Below are 18,090 nucleotides of genomic sequence, written 5' to 3'. Positions count from 1 at the left end.
TGGGGGGAAAAAATAGAAGCAAAATAAAATGCCCGTGGACAAGGCTGCAGCAGATCCATGCTTAAATGTAAATCTAATCTCCATCCTGAGTCACCTTTCAGACATTTAAGTTAGAAACAGTTGTTTCTATTGGAACTTTTCTTACAGCATCTTGATTTTGCCATCACCTCAAGGTGTACTCTATCAAGTCAGAACACAGGCTAAGGATACTGAGTACCTTCCAAAAGAGCCTCTAAATACAGATCAGCTTTCTTTCTCTCTCTCTTTCTCTCTCTCTTTCTTTCTTTCAGTTTTGGCTGCGTTGGGTCTCTGTTGCTGTGCATGGGCTTTCTCTAGTTGTGGCGAGCAGGGGCTACTCTTTTTTTTTTTTTTTTTTTTTTTTAGGGGCTACTCTTTGTTGCGGTGCGCAGGCTTCTCATTGCAGTGGCTTCTTTTGTTGTGGAGCACGGGCTCTAGGCACACGAGCTTCAGTAGCTGTGGCACGTGGGCTCAGTGGTTGTGGCTCGCGGGCTCTAGAGCACAGGCTCAAGTAGTTGTGGTGCACGGGCTTAGCTGTTCTGCAGCATGTGGGATCTTCCTGGACCAGGGCTTGAACCCGTGTCCCCTGCACTGGCAGGCGGACTCTTAACCACTGTGCCACCAGGGAAGCCCCCTACAGATCAGCTTCCTAAGAATTTTCTAAAATAGCATAATTTGACAAGACCATTGAGCTGAAGCACCATATGGGCTTCTCTGTCCATTTATAGAATCAGAGAAACTTAAGAGCTGAAGCAAAACTTAGACAACATCAAGGGCAAGCAGGGTGAGGGGAGAGTCTAACTTACCATCCAAAAAACCACAAAACTTTGTAGCTGTGGAACTGAGATGAGAACCGCAGATTCCTGACTCCCGACTTCCCGCACGTGTTACAACACCTTGCACCCTTCCCCCAAATCTGTCTTCTTCCAAACCACGTGCTTGTAGGCATGCTGAACTCATAGCCAGTATGTGAATATGTCAAGGACACAACCCATACAGATAAAGGAACAAGGGCGTCTCTTGCTGAAAAAGCTTCCCCAAATCATGAACTAGCTACAGGTTCTGCAAAGAATGCTTGGCAGCGAAGAAAAAGCCACGAGGAGAATAAAAAGTCAAGGCGTGCTAGAGGCAACTCCACGTTCGTGGTGCTCACCTGTACTTCAAAAGCAGTTTCAGTACCACTGAGCGGATGACAGGGGTCTTATCCACAACGTCATCAAAAGGAGAAAGAGATTTTGTGTGTTCACGGCGTCCTTAAACCAGAAGGAGAAAGGTAGATCATCGTTCACATCAGACATAAAGAGTGAGATGAAGAACTGAATTTTTAAGTCTATAGGAAGAAATCCACTCACTTTGGGAAGCCTCTCGAAAGAGCTCCTTCTCTACAAAGAGTAAAGACAGCAGAACATTGACAACATCCTTCTGAGGTGGAGAATTGTCTTTGAAGCACATGGTAGAAACTAGGTCCACAAAGAAACTATTGCACATCTGCCGGAAGCGAGCATGTTTCTTGATGACCTCCCTTAGGAATCGTTGAAAACCACGGTCAAAAGGCTTATAGAATGTGTTCCAGAATCCCTCCTTACAGAGTGCTTTGGGATTTGGACAGCATTTTTTTTTTAAATGAAAAGATGCAAGTATCTCCTTACATTGATTAGAACCAATCTCCAAAACTGCAGACAGCCCATACACTTGGCTCTTTTGAGAAATACTTTGATCATTTGGGCCATCTAGCAATAGCCTTCATATCCCAAGAGCTTCTCAAAGATCCCATCCACTGGGCTTGCCTTGTGCTCCGCTTTCAGGAGGCATCAGAATGGAGGAAAACGGGAAGGAAAACCAACCACCTAGGCTAATTGTAACTACTGCCCTGAAAGGCACTTAGCCAGATAAGAGCTAGCTTTATCCTCAGGACATAGAACATGGATGGAATTTACATATCAAGAGGACAAACCAGTTGCATCTAAATTCTTTGGGTCTCTTGTGATGGCTTTATTTACTTTACGACTTTCTGGTTTATTTCCTCTAATTTTTCTATCTCTCTAATCTGTATACATGTATGTCTTGAGGAGAGGATAATTTTCAGACACCAGGTGTTTATAAAGGTACATAAGTAGCTAGTTGTCTTTCTTAGAACACTTCTCTGTCAGGCTTTCTAAGATTAATAATTATATTTCTGAATACTGTATTTGCAAAAAAGGAAGAAAGAAGAGGAAGCTTTCTCAAGAGGAAGGGTGTTTTACCGGTGCTCCTGGGAAACAGAAGGAGAGAAGCTGTCTGGCAAGTCAGTTAAACAATAGGGGCATCCCATCTGCCCTTGGGTGAGGTGAACTTTGACGCAGCGCTGGCAGAATACATGGTCACAGGGCAGGCAGACAGGATCCTGTGCATCTCCCAGGCAGATGGGGCACGGCTTCACCCCAAACCTAGAAGCCAAGAAGGGTGACCAATTCTGAAGCAGAGAAGCTGGCCGTGAGAAGCAAAAAATACAAAAGGTTCTGAATTCTCTCCCTTGCAGATCCCAAACCCAAGATCTCACCTGGTGAGGCTCTTGCTGACCTGGTCCTTACATTTACAAAGAGTGGTCATCACTGCGACGAAAGGCCTGTGAGTCTTGATGTCAGAGTCCTCTTGCAGGCACTGAAGGAGAAAGGCAGCGGGAGGAGGAGGGAAGCTAATTAGCAGTGAGGAAGGGCAGGAGTCAGCCGGGCAACAAAGGCAACAAAACACAACATCCCCTCTGCAGCTGGCGAAGCTGGGCAGTTAGGGCTCTGGTGTCTGCAGCGCAAGGCTTTTTTTTTTTAGCCGTTTCTTTAACTTTGAATGCCCTTTGTGACTATGCTGCTTTGGGGAGAAGGTTGATATTCTCGGCTTCTGATTTTTCCCCTCTTCCTTTTTTTCTTTTAAGGTCTATCCCCCTCCTCCCGTTATGAGATATTTCAAGCTATAAAAGGTAATATAATGACCATCTGCGTATCCACCAAACTTTAAGTAATCATAGCATTTTTTTTGAATATGTGCTTTATCAGTTTCTAAAGAAACAAAACATTACAGGTGCAGCTTCAACTCCAAGTGTATCCTTTTCTGATCATATTTCCATCCCCCACCCCCCACCCAGCCCCAGAGAATCACATTCCTAAATTCCCACTTCCACTAGATTTGGATGCATGCATAAAAATCTTGTTGCTTTGAATGTTGTAAACTTTCTATCAGGGGCATCACACTGTACCTAAGCTTCTGCAACTTGCTTTTTTTGTTGATACAAGTAGGTTCAGATCATTCATGTTAACTGCTGTATGGTACTTGTTGATACTGGTCACCTGTTTTCCCATTAATGGACATTTAGAATGTTCCCAATTTCCTGCAATTACAAACATTTCTGCACCCAACATTCTTCCATGTGTCTGAGTACAAATGGGAAAATTCTCTAGGATATATATTTAGACGTGGAAACACTGTTTTTTAGGAAATGCACATCTTTAATGATATAAGATAGTGAGTTTAATGGGTGTGCTTAGGGAATTTTCTGGTTAGGTATAATGTTTGCTATAGATGTTTTTCTATTAGGTATACCCCTTGGGCATTATCCGCTGAAGGAGAGTTCCTTTCTATTCCTAATTTGGCAAGAGTATCTTTGTACCAAATTATAAATTTTATCAAATGCTTTATCTGCACCTTTGGAAATAATCGTTTGGAGTTTTTCTTTTAATTTGTTATGTAACTGATGACACATCGATTTTATGCTTTTGAGCTATCCTTGAATTCCCAGGATTAATCTTACTTGGCAATGATATTGGTTTTTAATACCCTGCTAAATTTGATCTGTTAATCAAAAGATTGAAAAAAGGCCAAAGGACTTGAATAGACATTTGCCAAAGAAGATATACAAATAGGCAATAAGCACATGAAAAAATGCTCAACATCACTAGTCATTAGGGAAATACAAATCAAAAACCACAATGAGATATCACTTCATACCCATTAGGAGGGCTATTATTAAAAAATAAGGAAAATAACAAGCGTTGGCAGGGATGTGGAGAAATTGGAGCCCTGGGGCATTGCTGGTGGGGAAGTAAAATGGTGTGGCAACTGTGGAAAACAGTATGGTAAAATGTCAAACATAGAATTACCATATGAGTCAGCAATTCCACTCTTAAGTACACACCCCAAAAAATTAAAAGTAGTGACTCAAACAGATACTTGTACACCCAGGTTCAGAGCAGCATTATTTACAATCACCAAAAGGTGGAAACAACCCAAATGTCCATTAACGGACAGATGGATAAACAGAATGTGCTCTATCCATACAGTGGAATCTTATTCAGCTTTAAAAAGGAAGGAAATTCTGACACCTGCTACAATGTGGATAAACCTTGAGAACATGCTGCTTAGTGAAATAAGCCAGTCACAAAAGGACATTTCAAAGGCTGTACAGCAAAGCTGCTGGCAGCGCTTGTGTGAGGTTCCCAGTGGGCAGACACCGTCTTCCCTGAGTGGCCACTGATGCTGAAAGGACAGTCACTTTTTCTACAGAGTACTATCCTGTGTGTCACCAACTTCATAAAGGGTGTAGAGGGGCAGAGACATGGGCTTCCTGACCCCCTGGTCCCACCGACAGCACTGTGTTTGGAAGTCCACAGGCCCAGCAGCATTCTCCTACACCCCCGTCTTCCTGACCGTGGCCGTGGGAAGCAGCTCCCTCCGCGGGCCAGGCTGCTGGTCTGGTCTGGGGCCACTGGAGGCCTGGCTGGAGCCCACCTTCAGTCCTCCCAAAGGTTTCCCAAGTGTACTTGCTGCATGAATAGTTCCTTTTCCTGCAAGGAACCCTAAATGACACACCCTGACTTAACACTCAGGAGAGGGTAAATATTAAAATATTAAACACCAAAATTTTAATGGCCTATGTGATGAAATATAACTCACATAAAACTCTCAGAGCAGAAAGGGGATATACCACCAAGATGATAAAAGTCAGGTCACATTTCAATTGTCCTTTGTCTTACAAAGAGGCAGACCAGTGCTTGACAGGCCAAGCCTTCGCGCTCACCTTGTTCAGCAAGAAGACATACTCTGTCACCAGCTTGCGCAGCTCGGGAATATAGCTCTCGGTCCCCAGGAGCACATGCTCCACAAAGAGCGCGATGGAGAAAATGCGATTCCACTGGGTTCTGTCGAGAGAGGGGGTCCCTCACTCAGCTCTGACAAAAGCGCCTGAGACGAATGAAGAGGGGCAGGGAGGCAGTTCCAAGGCACAGGGATTGAAAGATAAGAAAAGGACCGGGCGTGAAGGTGGGTGAAAGAATTAGGTAGAAGCCCTTTGTGATGTGCTCCCTGACCTCCACACGCTTTGTCTCTTTCCGCCCCTCCCCTCAGACTCTCAGCTGGGACATCTCAAGTTCTACGCCTCTGCCTGTGTCCGGTGAGTCCCACCTCGCCCTTAAAGGCCAGCAGCACAGGACTTGTCCCCTGGAAAGTCTACCCTGTGTGTTCCCTCTCTGCTGCCCTGCTGGGGTCCTTTGCAGCTGCTTCTTCTCCCTCAGGATCACCATAACCTGCTCGCCTTTTTATCACACCCATCACTCCACGCACTCCCTGAATGTACACCTCTCTAAGGTCATCATGATGCCTGGCGTTTAGTAAGGATCCAAGAGACGTTAAAGAATGAATGAGGACAGGCCCACTTCCCGTGGCAGGAGCATCTGCTCTCTCTCTCATGTGCCCGGGACTCCTGGATCTCACCTGACATCCCTGATGACGGTTACCATCCCGCTGCCCTGCAGGTACCCATCTGAGCAGAGGAGCTCCAGCGGCATGCAAAGATTCTTCACCATCTGTAACCAAGCTTGGGGACTGGGCTTCAGGAGGTTTTCTGTCAGCATTTCAGCACAGGCCACTGCTGCGAACACATCCAGACCCTGCGGGGCAGAGAACAGGCCTGTGACTGAGCAGCCTGTCCCCTGACCCCCACTGGGCTGCTCTAACCATTAAGTCGGAGGCCCTGGCTGTTAGCCCAGTGTGTTCTTGTGTTCCAGGCTTGTAGCTTCACCTTTCATTGTCTTGGGATCTAGGAAGCATGAGTTAGATGCGTTCTAACTGAGGAGCCACACTGACATGTGTGCCCCATGAAGATGTTTCCCATTTGGAATGTGGTCCATAAGCTTTCCCTTCCCAGGGCGGCAGTAGGAGCAACCGCCCAGTCGCCTGAGGAAGCCAAGCCTGGCTGCAGGCACGTGATGTCCCTAAGAGGGGCCATACCATCTCACGTCCGGCCCAGCTGTGGTTCCAGGTGCCTTTTGTAAGGCTCTGTAGAACTGGGGGGTAGATGGTCAAGATCCTGGAGAAGTTCTGTAGCCGGCTCCTGAAATGCTGGTAGGCAAGGTGCACGGACGGTAAGGAGATCTCTTCCGCTGGCCTTCCTGCCTTCAGCTGATTGATGCAGGACCCCAGAGCCATCTGCAGAACCTGGGATGAGAAACAAGCTTTTACTATATACTTGTAAATTATCTTTTTTAAAAAAGATACACCTTCCTTGTGGGAAACCAGAACTATTCGAAAATGACAAAAAAGAAAATTAAAAACCACGCATACTATTAGTATCCCTCGTTTACTTTTTGGTGTCGTCCCTTCTAGACGTTAGTGATCCACACCTCTTCTCCCTGTGGTCCCCAAATCAGGGTCACAGAGCATTCCTGATTTTTTTTCACTTTACATTACAAGCATTTCTCTATCACAAGCATGCTCGAAGACATCGTTTTTAACCAGTCAAAGGGCTGTACAAATATTTGTCCAACCTTATTTTAAGACAATTACATTGTTTCTAATTTTCTGTTTTTAGAAATAAAACTGCAAAGAACATTCCCGTGAATAAAATATTTGTCCACGTCTCCGACAATGTTCTCAGGACAGGATCGCCAGTTCAGATTTTGTGAAGTTTTTCATTCATCCCAACAGACGGTTTTCCAGAAGCACCACGCCGTTCACAACGCCACTGGCAGTGGAGGAACTCCTGGCTGTTTTAAAAACCAGTTTTGCCACAAGAGCAAGTAAAGATCGTATCTAAAAGTTGTTCATGCCTTGTTGATTTACTAGTGAGGCTGAGCACTTTTTCCAGTGTTTTCTGGACATCTGTATAATTATTCTGTTAATAGTTAATTTCTAACTTTCACTCATTTTTAAAAATTAGGAGATTTTCTTATTGTATCCTAAGAATACTTTATTAACCCTTAATCATGTTGGCTGTTAAGTATGTTTTCCTCAAATCTGTCAGTTTCCTTCTTTAGGTCTGAAGTTTGAAATCTTCAGTATTTCCATTGAAATTTTAGTTAATATCATTATTATTACACCTTGCTGTGATCAGCTAAATATTTACCTAAGTTTCTTCAAGAAAAACTAAACATTTAAAAAGAAGGTGTCACAGGAAATTGGAGGTCTTCTTCCTGTTAATAAAAGCTCCATGTTTTAGGGGCGCCGGTCAGTGGGCTAAGCATCCAGCCCCAAGAGTTCTGAGGGTGTCAGTGGCATTTTCTCATACCACTGTCCTCTTGGACCACATTCTGTTCCATGAACACCACAGCTCCAGGAGTTGAGGAAAAGTTCCCATGTTGGCATCTTGTCCACGTTATACCAGCCTCACCCTGCCCCCTAGTCAGTACTCACGTTTAACTGTTCCCAAGTGGACACTCTCATGGTCAAGAGAAGGAAGTCCTTCAGGTAGCACTGAAGAAGTTCTTGCCGCTGGTCTACAGTGAGCTGAGCAAGAAACCTGCCCAGTGCGGTCTGCTGAAAGAGCTCCACTAACTTCTCTGCCAGTCCTGCTGGGGGTGGGTGAGGGGGGAGATGGAGAACGGCTTGGGGTGAGGATGTTGACCATGACTCCCCTTACCCGCTGAATGCAGGGACATGGACATGGTTCTAATAAGGCTGCCTTTTTAATCATCATTTTTTATCATCATTTCTGGACACTTTAGATATCGTCTCAGTGGAATAACAGAAACAAAGTCAGAAGGAATGTTCCATTCCGGTCATAAAAGCCTAGCCAGCCCCAAAGAGAACACAACCTGGGATAGATCAAGTTTATTTCTACCAAGTCATAACGTGCTTTGGGAACCCCGGACCCAAGCGAACCAGGAATGAGTGGGTTGCCCTCCAGGGGCTGGGATCATATGCTGCTCAAATCAAAAAGATCTGCCGTCTCGTGGATGGGATGCTGGCCCTCAAGTCACATGCTATTATAGAAAAGTAGGGTCAGTTAGGATATGGTATGAGAAAGAGAAATACTCTCTCTTCAGGAGAGAGACTGCTTCAGGTTTGTTCAGAAAGAGTGGCAGAATGCTTACCTAGAAAAATAAGTTCATCTTCAAGTATTTTGACCAGTATTTTTTTAAGAAATCTTTCCTTTTTTAAAAAAAATTGAAATATAGTTGATGTATCATATTATGTTAGTTTCAGTGATGTGACATCTGCCTACCTTATGAAATGATTACAAGTCTAGTAACCATCTTTGTCCTGTATTTTTAAAAAGCAGTACTATACATAAACTGTGAAAAGATTACTTCATGTATGAAAGATGACTTTCCCAAAAGTGCTATGTGACCACTGGTTTTCCTGGAATGTCTGTGGCCAGACTACTTGGCACGTGACAACAGAGCAAGGTGCCCTGTGACTCAGGAGGACACTGATGGAGGACGCTCAGGAGGACACTTGGCTCAGTCTGGCCAAAGGTATTACTCTACTCTGGTCACTGGCAGTTGCTGAGAAGGGCCCAGCTGGGGACATCTTGAGTCCTGGTGCCTTAGTTGCCCAGGGAACTCAGAATGGGGGTGACCACCTATGACGGGTAGCAGGGTCTCCTCCTGCCAGAACACGTCCCCTCCCACCATCGCTGGGCTCACCTTCATCTCCCGTGATGTATTGAGTGTGGACCCACAGCTCCTCCAGATAGTCCTTGATTCTCCAGCTAAACGGGACACTGTTGGAAGTGTCCTCTGAGAGGTTCATGTAGTTCTGCACTATGATGTAGGACATCTCCCCTTTAGACCTGCAATCGGCCAAACAAGGACCAAGAATGTGGTTAGTGAGACGCTGCTCAAGACACAAGACGAGATCCACTCCTGATGCCAATTCCTCTCCATCCTTAAGAATTGGGAGGCTTAGTGGGCTACAAAGACAGTTCCCTGGTCTATTGAACAGCTCACCTTTATGTTATAAAGGAACTCAAGGATGATCTTACGTTACCTCTTGGTTTTACAGACAAAACAAAAACAAACCACGGCTGGAAGGGGTTAAGTAGGTTGCTTGAAGTCTTGGGCAGAACCAGTCTGGTGGTGTCTGAACCCACCCTTACCCTATACCTAGGCAAAGAGAATTGAAGCCCCCTGAAATCCAAACAGGAAGGTTCTGGCAGGCCAGCTGAGCTTGAGTTACACAAGATCGGGTCTAGGGATAGGCTCTGTGGTTCCCGCCATTGGCAGGAAGAGCAGGAAAATCAACACAAACGCTCTCCTACGTGCAGCTTCGCCAGTGTAGACGAGGTGGAAGCTGGCCATTTTAACTGCAAAGGGTGCTCTGAGAACAGGGAAATGAGGAAAGCCGAGAATGAAACAAGTATTTCTCAGAACTCGCGTCAACTCTTTTGTTAGTGTAATGCCATAACCCTTCAGGCTACAAAAATAGCCAACTTAAATGTGATTCTAAAACCCATAACTATATCTCATCGAACACCTGGGAGAGCCTATTGAGTTTGTTGCTATGTTATGGGTTTTTTTCCCTTCCCATGAAAAGAAAGTCTTCTATTCACCTTGTATCATTTGCCACAAGAGGAATGTTCAGAAGCTTAACGTCACTGAAAATAAACATCCAAAGATCTCTCGCCCAGGACGGAGAATGTGGGTTGGTCAGCAGCTCGAGGTTGCCATCTCTGTCCATGAAAGATATCATGCTCGCCAGGAGGGGAGTCACAGCACCCTGGACCCGCTTCCAGATGGTCTGCCTATGTTTGGGAGAGAAGCAGGCCTGCTCAGGTTTGAGGGACCACAGATCACACTGGGATGTCTGCATCCTTTTCACATTTTGTGCCTTCTTGGCAGTAACAAAACATCTGCTCTACTACTCCTACACCGTAGCTGTGTTTTTCATGTTTTTTTACATCATTTTTAAGTACTAGAAGAAAGACTTACAAATCGAAATAAGATTAGAGGCAGAATTGGAAAGGTCCTTAAGTCTACCTCTAATAAACTGGAATTAGTTCATTGAAAAGGCCAAGTAGTATTTGTTTTATTTTGTTATATAGCTGTTTTCCAGAACAAGTCATCCAGGCTCTATAAATAAAGAAAAGAATAACCAAATTCATTTGAAAAAAATGTTATTTTAAGAAAAAAAAATCAGTTGGGAATAGAATATAATAAAGAGACCAAAGTAAATTCATTCCAGATACGTTAAACAAGAAAGCGTATCTTTATCTAGAACTTAGTTTTCATTGTTGATGGTTTTGTACATTAGATCTGAATATTTATATATACGTATATACACACATATATAAACTTGACTGCTTATATTAACTCATACACGTACAATTATATTTAGTAATAAAATATACTTTATATATTTTATTTTATAAAAATAAACTTAAGTCATTTAAAAATTCTTATGGTAAGGCCAAATTAATCTACTACTAGGTAATTAATATTGGGGAGAAAAATGCATGTTCCATTTTGAAAAGAAATACTTTTTAAAAATATTGAACCAGAAATGTGCAGAAAACTGTGAGAGTGAAAGGTAAAAGCTGGCTGCAGGGAGAAACGGGGGAAGCTGTACCTGGTCACATATGCAGACTTTGGGTGCTAGAAAAACCCTAGTAAAGTCATCCCTCCATACCCATAAGGGGTTGGTTCCAGGACCCTGACAGATACAAAATCTGAGGATGCTCAAGTCCCTTATATAAAATGGTGTAGTATTTGCATATAACCTACGTACATCCTCCTTTACACTTTAAATCATCCTTAGATTACTTATAACACCTAATACAAAGTCAACACTACGTAAACTGTTGTAAACACAAGGTAAATGCTATGCAGATAGTTGCCAGCATGTGGCAAATTCAAGTTTCGCTTTTTGGAACTTTCTGGATTTTTTTTTTTCCCGAATATTTTCGGCCCGCAGTTGGTTGAATCTGTGAATTTGGAACCTGAGGATATGGAGGGCTGACTGTGTAAAGACTATCCCAATTTGGATTATTTAATGCCAAGAGGGCAAATAACTGAAATCCAAAACACATGGAGGGTGAGCAGTTAGCTTCCAAAGCCTTGTGAGAACGGGCCAGTAGGCCCCAGAGCTCCACCTGGACTCAGATGCTGGTCGGATCCCATGGCGGCCCCTGAGTGCAAGGAGACCAGTCCTCACGCAGAGCAAACAGCAGAGCAGTGACAAGTGGGGCCACCCTTGCCACTATGAACACCCTCTGAACACTGGCAAATGTGGGAAGTTCAGTAAGTGAAGGGGTGGTGTCAAGGGTACATTGAAAACACAGATTTTAAGAAGCATTTATGTAAAAACAAGCATTTAGTAAAATCCATACAGAGGAACCTAGGGAAATGAAAATAATTCTAGGTCCAAATCTAATCTTATAAAGTTCCTTCAGAAGGTACAATTAGGAAAGAAATGAAGGCTAACTACAGAAAAACAGAGAAGCAGAAAAACCCTACAGTCACAAACCCAGCATCAATAAGCTCACATGGTCCATTTAACCCTGGATGTTCCCACGTGTCCCCCCTGCCAATGGCATGAAGGCGACACACCCCTGCTGAATCCAAGCCTCCGGATGAGTTAACCTTTCTCTCAGAGATGAAGAAACTGAGGGCCAGGGTGGTGAAGTCACAGGTCTAAGACGACCCTGCCGACAGGGGCGGGTGGAATCTTCCATTTGGGATCCAGAGCAAATGCCCCCTGCCTCAGCCACAAAGGTTGTCATGGGCTAGTCTTGAAAACAATGTCAAGTTTTGCAGAAAAAGGACCAGGGACAACAAATGAATACTCTGGGTCTTTTTTTTGTAGTTATCAAATAACTTCACGCAGGAGGCCTGGGAAAACAACTTCGCTTCCCTCCCTTAATTTACTAACCTAAAAAGGCACCCATTTCTATGGTAATGGACATGCTGGTACAAGTTTACATCCAACAAGAACAAATGTTCTGGGTTGTTTTGTTTTGTTTTGTGTTATGAAAAAATTTAAACACACACAAAAGTAGAGAAAAGAGTCTGGCAAACCCCATGTAACTGCCACCCAGACCATCTTGTGCTCTGGGGAAAAAATATTGACAGCTCTGAATTTCTCAGAGGTTTGGAAAGAAGCGTCTCCTCGGCTGGAAGAGCCATGCATCCACCCCCCAGCCAGCCCTGGTTTCCCTTCACGGCAGTACCTGAACGTGCCGGCTTCCTGCAGAGCGTCCTGATTGGAGGCTTCCCTTACCACCCAGTCTTTCACATTGTAGATGTAGTTCTCTTCTTGCTTCTTTAAAAGGACAGAGAGGCGCATCTTGGTGACCCGTAAGAAAGCAGCTATGGAAAAGCAGAGCAGATGGGCACTCAGCACATCCCCGGGCACCGAGTGGTAGGCTCTGCATCCCTGACCTGCCCCAGCAGGAGGGTAAGCCCGTTTCCTTTGGGCAGGCCAGGTCTACAGAAATCCCGGAGGTGCACTTAGATTCCCAGGGGGCCAGCTGCTTCTGGGAGCCACAGAAAGCGGCAGCAGGGGGATGATTCATGGTCCAAAGAAGGAGCCCAGGCTGGGGTGCAGGCAAGAGGGGCCCCACACCTCTGTACTTGCCATCTTCGTCTAGGAGGCTGAGGAGAATGGACACCCTCCGCATGCTGCGCTGACAACCCTCGTTCTGGTCTCTGAGCATGCCCACGGCGCCCTGGATACAGCTTCTCAGCAGCCTGGTGGTGTCCAGGATCTGCATCTGTCGACAGAGACAATCAAACCTTCCGTTTCTGTCACTTACAAGTCAGGAGAAGCCAGGCGACACATGGGAGACGAGGTCTAAGCGCCTATGTGCAGGGGGCACAGTGTTCCTCCTGCCCAAGCTCCCGCCACGTGCCCTTGCCAAGTTCCCCTTAGAACCACTGTGTGGGAATTCCCTGGCGGTCTGGTGGTTAAGGCTCCGGCACTTTCACTGCTGTGGGCCTGGGTTCAATCCCTAGTCAGGGAACTAACATCCTACAACCCACGTGGTACAGCCATAAAAAGAAAAAAAAAGGAAACCACTGCAACATGATCCCGTGTGCCTGGGGACCCCGTCAGTGGTCAAGGATCGAGCAAAACTGACCAGGGGACACCAGGAAAAGCCAAGGTCAGATCTGGTAGTGGTAGTTCACCTGCACTTGCAGTGGCAGGGGGAGGAGTGTTGGGCTAAGCCCTGGACAGCTGAGTCCACTCCTCAGACAAGTCTAAGGAAGGGCAGCCCAACAGCACGGAGGCTCAGAGGACTAGAAAGAGCAAGAACTCACATCACTTCCTGGTCCAGGGGTCGGGTTGTCCATTGCCTCAGAACTTGCTGTCTCCATTTCCACCTCTGCCACTTCCCCTGATGTAGCCACCTCAGTTTCCATCACCTCCTCACCATCATCTTGGGCCCTGTGTCCAACCTCCACTGCATAGAAGCAAAACAATGGAGTTACTGTTCAGAGGTGGAAGGGGAGCGCTGGCAACAGCCTCTACGTGGCGTGCTGGGGCTCTAACCACCGGGATTTCCCTGGCAACAGCTCGGGGGAGGGTCCCCAAAGGACAGGCCGTCAGTCATGCAGATCAGCCTCTGTTCGCCCACTGGATGTGGTCCATCAGTGCAACCCGAACCTCCGTCCTGGGCTCGGATGGCTGATCCGGGAGCCAGGGCAGACAGAGTCTGACATGTTCCACAGGCACCTGCAAAGACCTACCTTTCCTGTGGAAATACTGTCTTCTCCTGGCCTTGGAAAGCAGTAGACAGTGCCCTCGATTCATCACCACTCAGTTCAGCAAACATGTCCCGAGCTCTTGCCGAGGGGCAGGTGTTGGACCCAAGGGAATGGCAGCCTAAGGTCCCATCCTCGCAGCGCCGCACACACCTCCCTGCAGCCACTCCCACCATCCTGTCTCCCCGAGGACCCTTCCTCCACACTCACACTCAGGCTGATCTTCTGGTTTAAACAGCTGGCTGATGGCCACGTCCTGCAGTTTAGTCACGTCCGAAACCATGACTGTGGATCTCCGGAGGTCGTCGATGTGTACAGACTGCCACAGCCCTGGGAAAACAAGCCCCAGAAGCTTCCCTGTCTCCTCTGGTTTCTTCCTGTCAGTCATAAGCAGGGATACACTACCAACCCTGTGTTTCAACGCACTGCGGAATGAACAATTTGTATCCTGAAGTCTAATTCCTTCAATATACACAGGAACCATATAGATGTCATGCTACAGCTGTTAGCAACTTTAGCATAAAAATCAGTTTTAAGAACTGAAATGACTACCTTGTAAAAAGGTGTTTGAAGAAGGCTTGTGATTCTTTTATAAATTTGTTATTAAACTTGCTGTATCATAATTAGTAGAGGGGTGTGAGACAATGACAAGCTTTGCCCCCCATTAACTATGAAATTATTAAAGTAAACTGTTGCCTATTTCTAGAATACTAATTTTCTCATACAGGGGATTCCTTGGAGATACTTTGGGATCAGGTCCAGACCATCATGAAAAAACAAATATTAAAATAAATCGAATCACACAATTTTTTTGGTTTCCCAGTGCCTATAAAAGTTATGTTTACATTATACTGTATTTTATTAAGTGTGCAATAGCATTATGTCTCAAAAAACAATGTACATGCCTTAATTAAAAAATACTGCATTGCTAAAAAATGCTAACCCTCATTGAGCCCTCAGCTAGTCGTAGTAGTAACATCAAAGGTCACTGATCCCACGTCACCGTAGAACATATGATAATGAAAATGTCTGAAATATTGCGAGAATTACCAAAATATGACACAGAGACATGAAGTGAGCAAATGCTTTCGGAAAAATGGCACCGACAGACTTGGCACAAACCTTCAATTTGTAAAAAACGCAGTATCCGTCAAGTGTAATAAAGCAAAGTGCAATTAAACGAGGTGTGCCTGTGTAATAAATATTTGGTGGCTAATTCCTCAGGGAAAAAAAGAGAGAGAGATTTAAGATAGCATTTCCCCACCCCAGAAGCAGGCATAAAGTATCCATGCATTCATAACACTGTTAGCTGGAACTATCTCTCTGCATTATCCATATAGTAAAAGGTGAGGAACCAGAGATTAATCAAGTGTTTATCGACAAGTGATGAAAGAAGTGCTATATGTTGGAACAGCCAGTCCAAAGATGAGTGTTTTTTGCATTAATCAGCAGTAAGAAATCTCAATTGTATCTGAAAAAAATATTGTTGAGATTAATATTAATGTTCCAATGTCAGACTCTGTACATCATGGGACCAAATTAGAGACAACTTAAACATCATAAAACAAACATATTCACTAATATTTTGGTCCTACCTCCATGGGATCCTACATAGGACGTTCCACTTCCCATCCGGGACAGTTTTGTGATGAAATAGACTAAGACATAGTCCTTATTTCCTTGTATCTTGTTGATTTCATTTATAGCAGAATACCTATTTTAAAAACAAACAAGCAAAGACAAAATAAATCAAAACAAAACCCAAGAAAATAAACAAAATGGCCGTTGCAAAATGCCTGAAGGGTGTCCTCGGAGCGGTCAAGTTCCATCTCACATTTTTTCAGCTTTAAATAGATTTCATACCCTCAAGCTTGCTATCCTCTCTTACAAGAGAATGGGAGCAAGACCTCTCTAAGTAGGCTCATCTCTTTCCCCCATTCTTGCATCCCTCTGCTTTGAAATGGCTTTTGTTTTTTATTGGTCAGGAACCCTATCTTACAATCCTTGATGGGCTTGCTCTGATGCTACTAAGGTAAGGCTGGCGGACCTTTCCATTTCAAGAAACAGAGTTCTGTGAACAGACAATCAGTGGCCAAAGACAACCAAGATATGAAATATGGTTTCCAATGCTTTAGAAGGTCCAGAAATTACTTTTACTTAAACATCAAGTAATAAGGGAACGTAGTTAATTCTAAAAGTATCAAATTTCCCCTACAAACAATATAAAGCTGCCCAACAAATACAACTGAAAGCATTTAAATACCATGACGGCCCTTAAACTTGCAATAAATTCATATCATGTAGTTTAAAATGAATAATGACCAAATTATGTCTGCTAACATATGTTCCAAGGATACTCTTTTATATCCTGCTAATATTCTGTTATTTACACTTGTTGCATTTGGCTATTTTTGTGTTGTTATGAGCCTTTTCTCTCTTTGTTTCTCTAGTCCACATTTAGAGGAATAAAAAGGGAGAATAATTTTTATTCTTATTCTTATGTTCATTCTGATACTATACAGTTTTCAGGGAAGAAATTCTTTAGGAGCTCCTGAATAAATTTGGAGTTTCCTACGTAGTTTCCGAGAAAAATAACAAAAACATACTTTGCTGAAGCGATGAGCTGAGCACTGTGAATTCCATCTTCAAAATCTGTTTGAATAATGAGGATTTTATAACTGGCTTTGTGAGCTAAGCAGTTTCTGAAAGAAAAAGGAAATTATCCAAGTGAGTTTTCTGTCCTAAAAATTGGTGATAACATTCTCCAAAGTGATGGGAAATAGAAGGGGTATATAGAAAAACTATTCAGGTGGGATTTTCCTCTGCAAGTAAGGTGGGTAGACAATCCAGTGGAGAAAGAAAAAAAGCCCCAATAAATGCCTCCCAATGAGGCATAAGGATGCTGGATTCAGAGAGGGCTGTTTTTGCAGAGGATAACAGAGATGAGAAGGACACCTGGAGAATTTAACGACATCCTTTTCAGAGTCACATGTCCTCAAGGTTCACTAACCAAAAGTGGTGAGAACACCAGTGGTTACCATAGCCATACGTATGAAATACAAAGTGATGGATCCTGAGGAGGGAAAGGAACGGGAGGGGAAGGCAGAGACCCTCACCGAACTTCCCTGAGGAAGGAGTACTCGGTGTCAAACTGCTGCAGTGACAGGATGGTGAGTTTCAGAGCCCTGTCCATTACTTCTGATTCTAAAAGTTCACAGTCATGACTGGTTAGCAGTCTGGAGAACGTTGTGATCTGCAAAGGCAGGAAATGCAAATAATTCGCTGGAATGCAAGAAAGGGTTGCACGTCCGCTAGGTTTAGATCCCAGAAACATGAGGATGTTCAGCAAATATCTTCCATGGGCTCCTCGATGTGCAGTTGGTACACAGATAGAAAAGAATACAAACCCAGTGGAGTTTTCCAAAACGAGGCAGTGCTGAGGTAAACAGAACCTACAGGATCAAACGTACTGGAGAGAAGAGTCACCCTGTCCCTAAGATGCCTTCAAGTCTTCTTCCTAGACTCCAGTGTCTTTTCCTACTTTGGATCCTACTGACGGTTCTGATGATACCTTAGGGCTCAGAACAAATGCCACTTCTCCTTTGCAATCTTACTTCATACTTTCAGATCGAGTCGGCCATTCATGTCCCCTCCCACAGCTGTTAGCAATTCTCCCCTGCCACTGGATCACACCGCACAGTGCAACAAATACACTCCTTAAGGGCATGCTGATATCCTAGGTCCTGAATTATTATCTCCGGGCTGGCCTTACCACTGAGTTTCCTATTCCTATATCCAACTGCATGATAGTCTACCTAGATGTTACAGGAACGTCAAAGCCCATCCCAAATGGAATTCACCACTGCCTCTGCCAAACTTGCTGCTCATACCTAGATTGCGATTAACCAAACTTTTGGTCATCCAAGGAAGAATCCAGGGAGTCATGTCTAGCCTCCTCCATCTCCCAGAGCCCCTATAAGGAATCAATCATTACCTCTGCCAGTCTGCATCCCTACTATGTCTCAATTCCACCCATCCATCCTCCACTTTGACTGAACTGGTACTGCAGCCTCCCTACTGGTCTATCTTTTCTGTGAGTCTTTTATCGGACTTTTTTCCTCCCTCT

The 18,090-nt window shown here is 44.5% G+C and overlaps 1 protein-coding gene across 1 annotated transcript in view; it reads right to left on the bottom strand.

Annotated features, from left to right (window-relative positions):
* RNF213 (ring finger protein 213) overlaps positions 1-18,090 on the bottom strand; it is a 107,536-nt gene that overhangs the window by 23,420 nt on the left and 66,026 nt on the right. Inside the window, exons 30-46 of the mRNA XM_065896446.1 lie at positions 17,081-17,217; positions 16,571-16,666; positions 15,560-15,678; positions 14,175-14,294; positions 13,521-13,663; positions 12,826-12,973; positions 12,431-12,569; positions 9,815-10,006; positions 8,910-9,055; positions 7,675-7,829; positions 6,274-6,480; positions 5,758-5,933; positions 5,066-5,186; positions 2,558-2,658; positions 2,262-2,444; positions 1,371-1,540; positions 1,172-1,271 (exon numbers count right to left, since the gene is read on the bottom strand). Coding sequence (XP_065752518.1) covers positions 1,172-1,271; positions 1,371-1,540; positions 2,262-2,444; positions 2,558-2,658; positions 5,066-5,186; positions 5,758-5,933; positions 6,274-6,480; positions 7,675-7,829; positions 8,910-9,055; positions 9,815-10,006; positions 12,431-12,569; positions 12,826-12,973; positions 13,521-13,663; positions 14,175-14,294; positions 15,560-15,678; positions 16,571-16,666; positions 17,081-17,217 — 2,453 coding nt within the window. The remainder of the gene's footprint in view (positions 1-1,171; positions 1,272-1,370; positions 1,541-2,261; positions 2,445-2,557; positions 2,659-5,065; positions 5,187-5,757; positions 5,934-6,273; positions 6,481-7,674; positions 7,830-8,909; positions 9,056-9,814; positions 10,007-12,430; positions 12,570-12,825; positions 12,974-13,520; positions 13,664-14,174; positions 14,295-15,559; positions 15,679-16,570; positions 16,667-17,080; positions 17,218-18,090) is intronic.

This window comes from Phocoena phocoena, chromosome 19 (genome assembly GCF_963924675.1).
Source record: "Phocoena phocoena chromosome 19, mPhoPho1.1, whole genome shotgun sequence".
Taxonomy (NCBI): Eukaryota; Metazoa; Chordata; class Mammalia; order Artiodactyla; family Phocoenidae; genus Phocoena; species Phocoena phocoena.
This window is presented reverse-complemented; position numbering and strand designations above follow the sequence as displayed.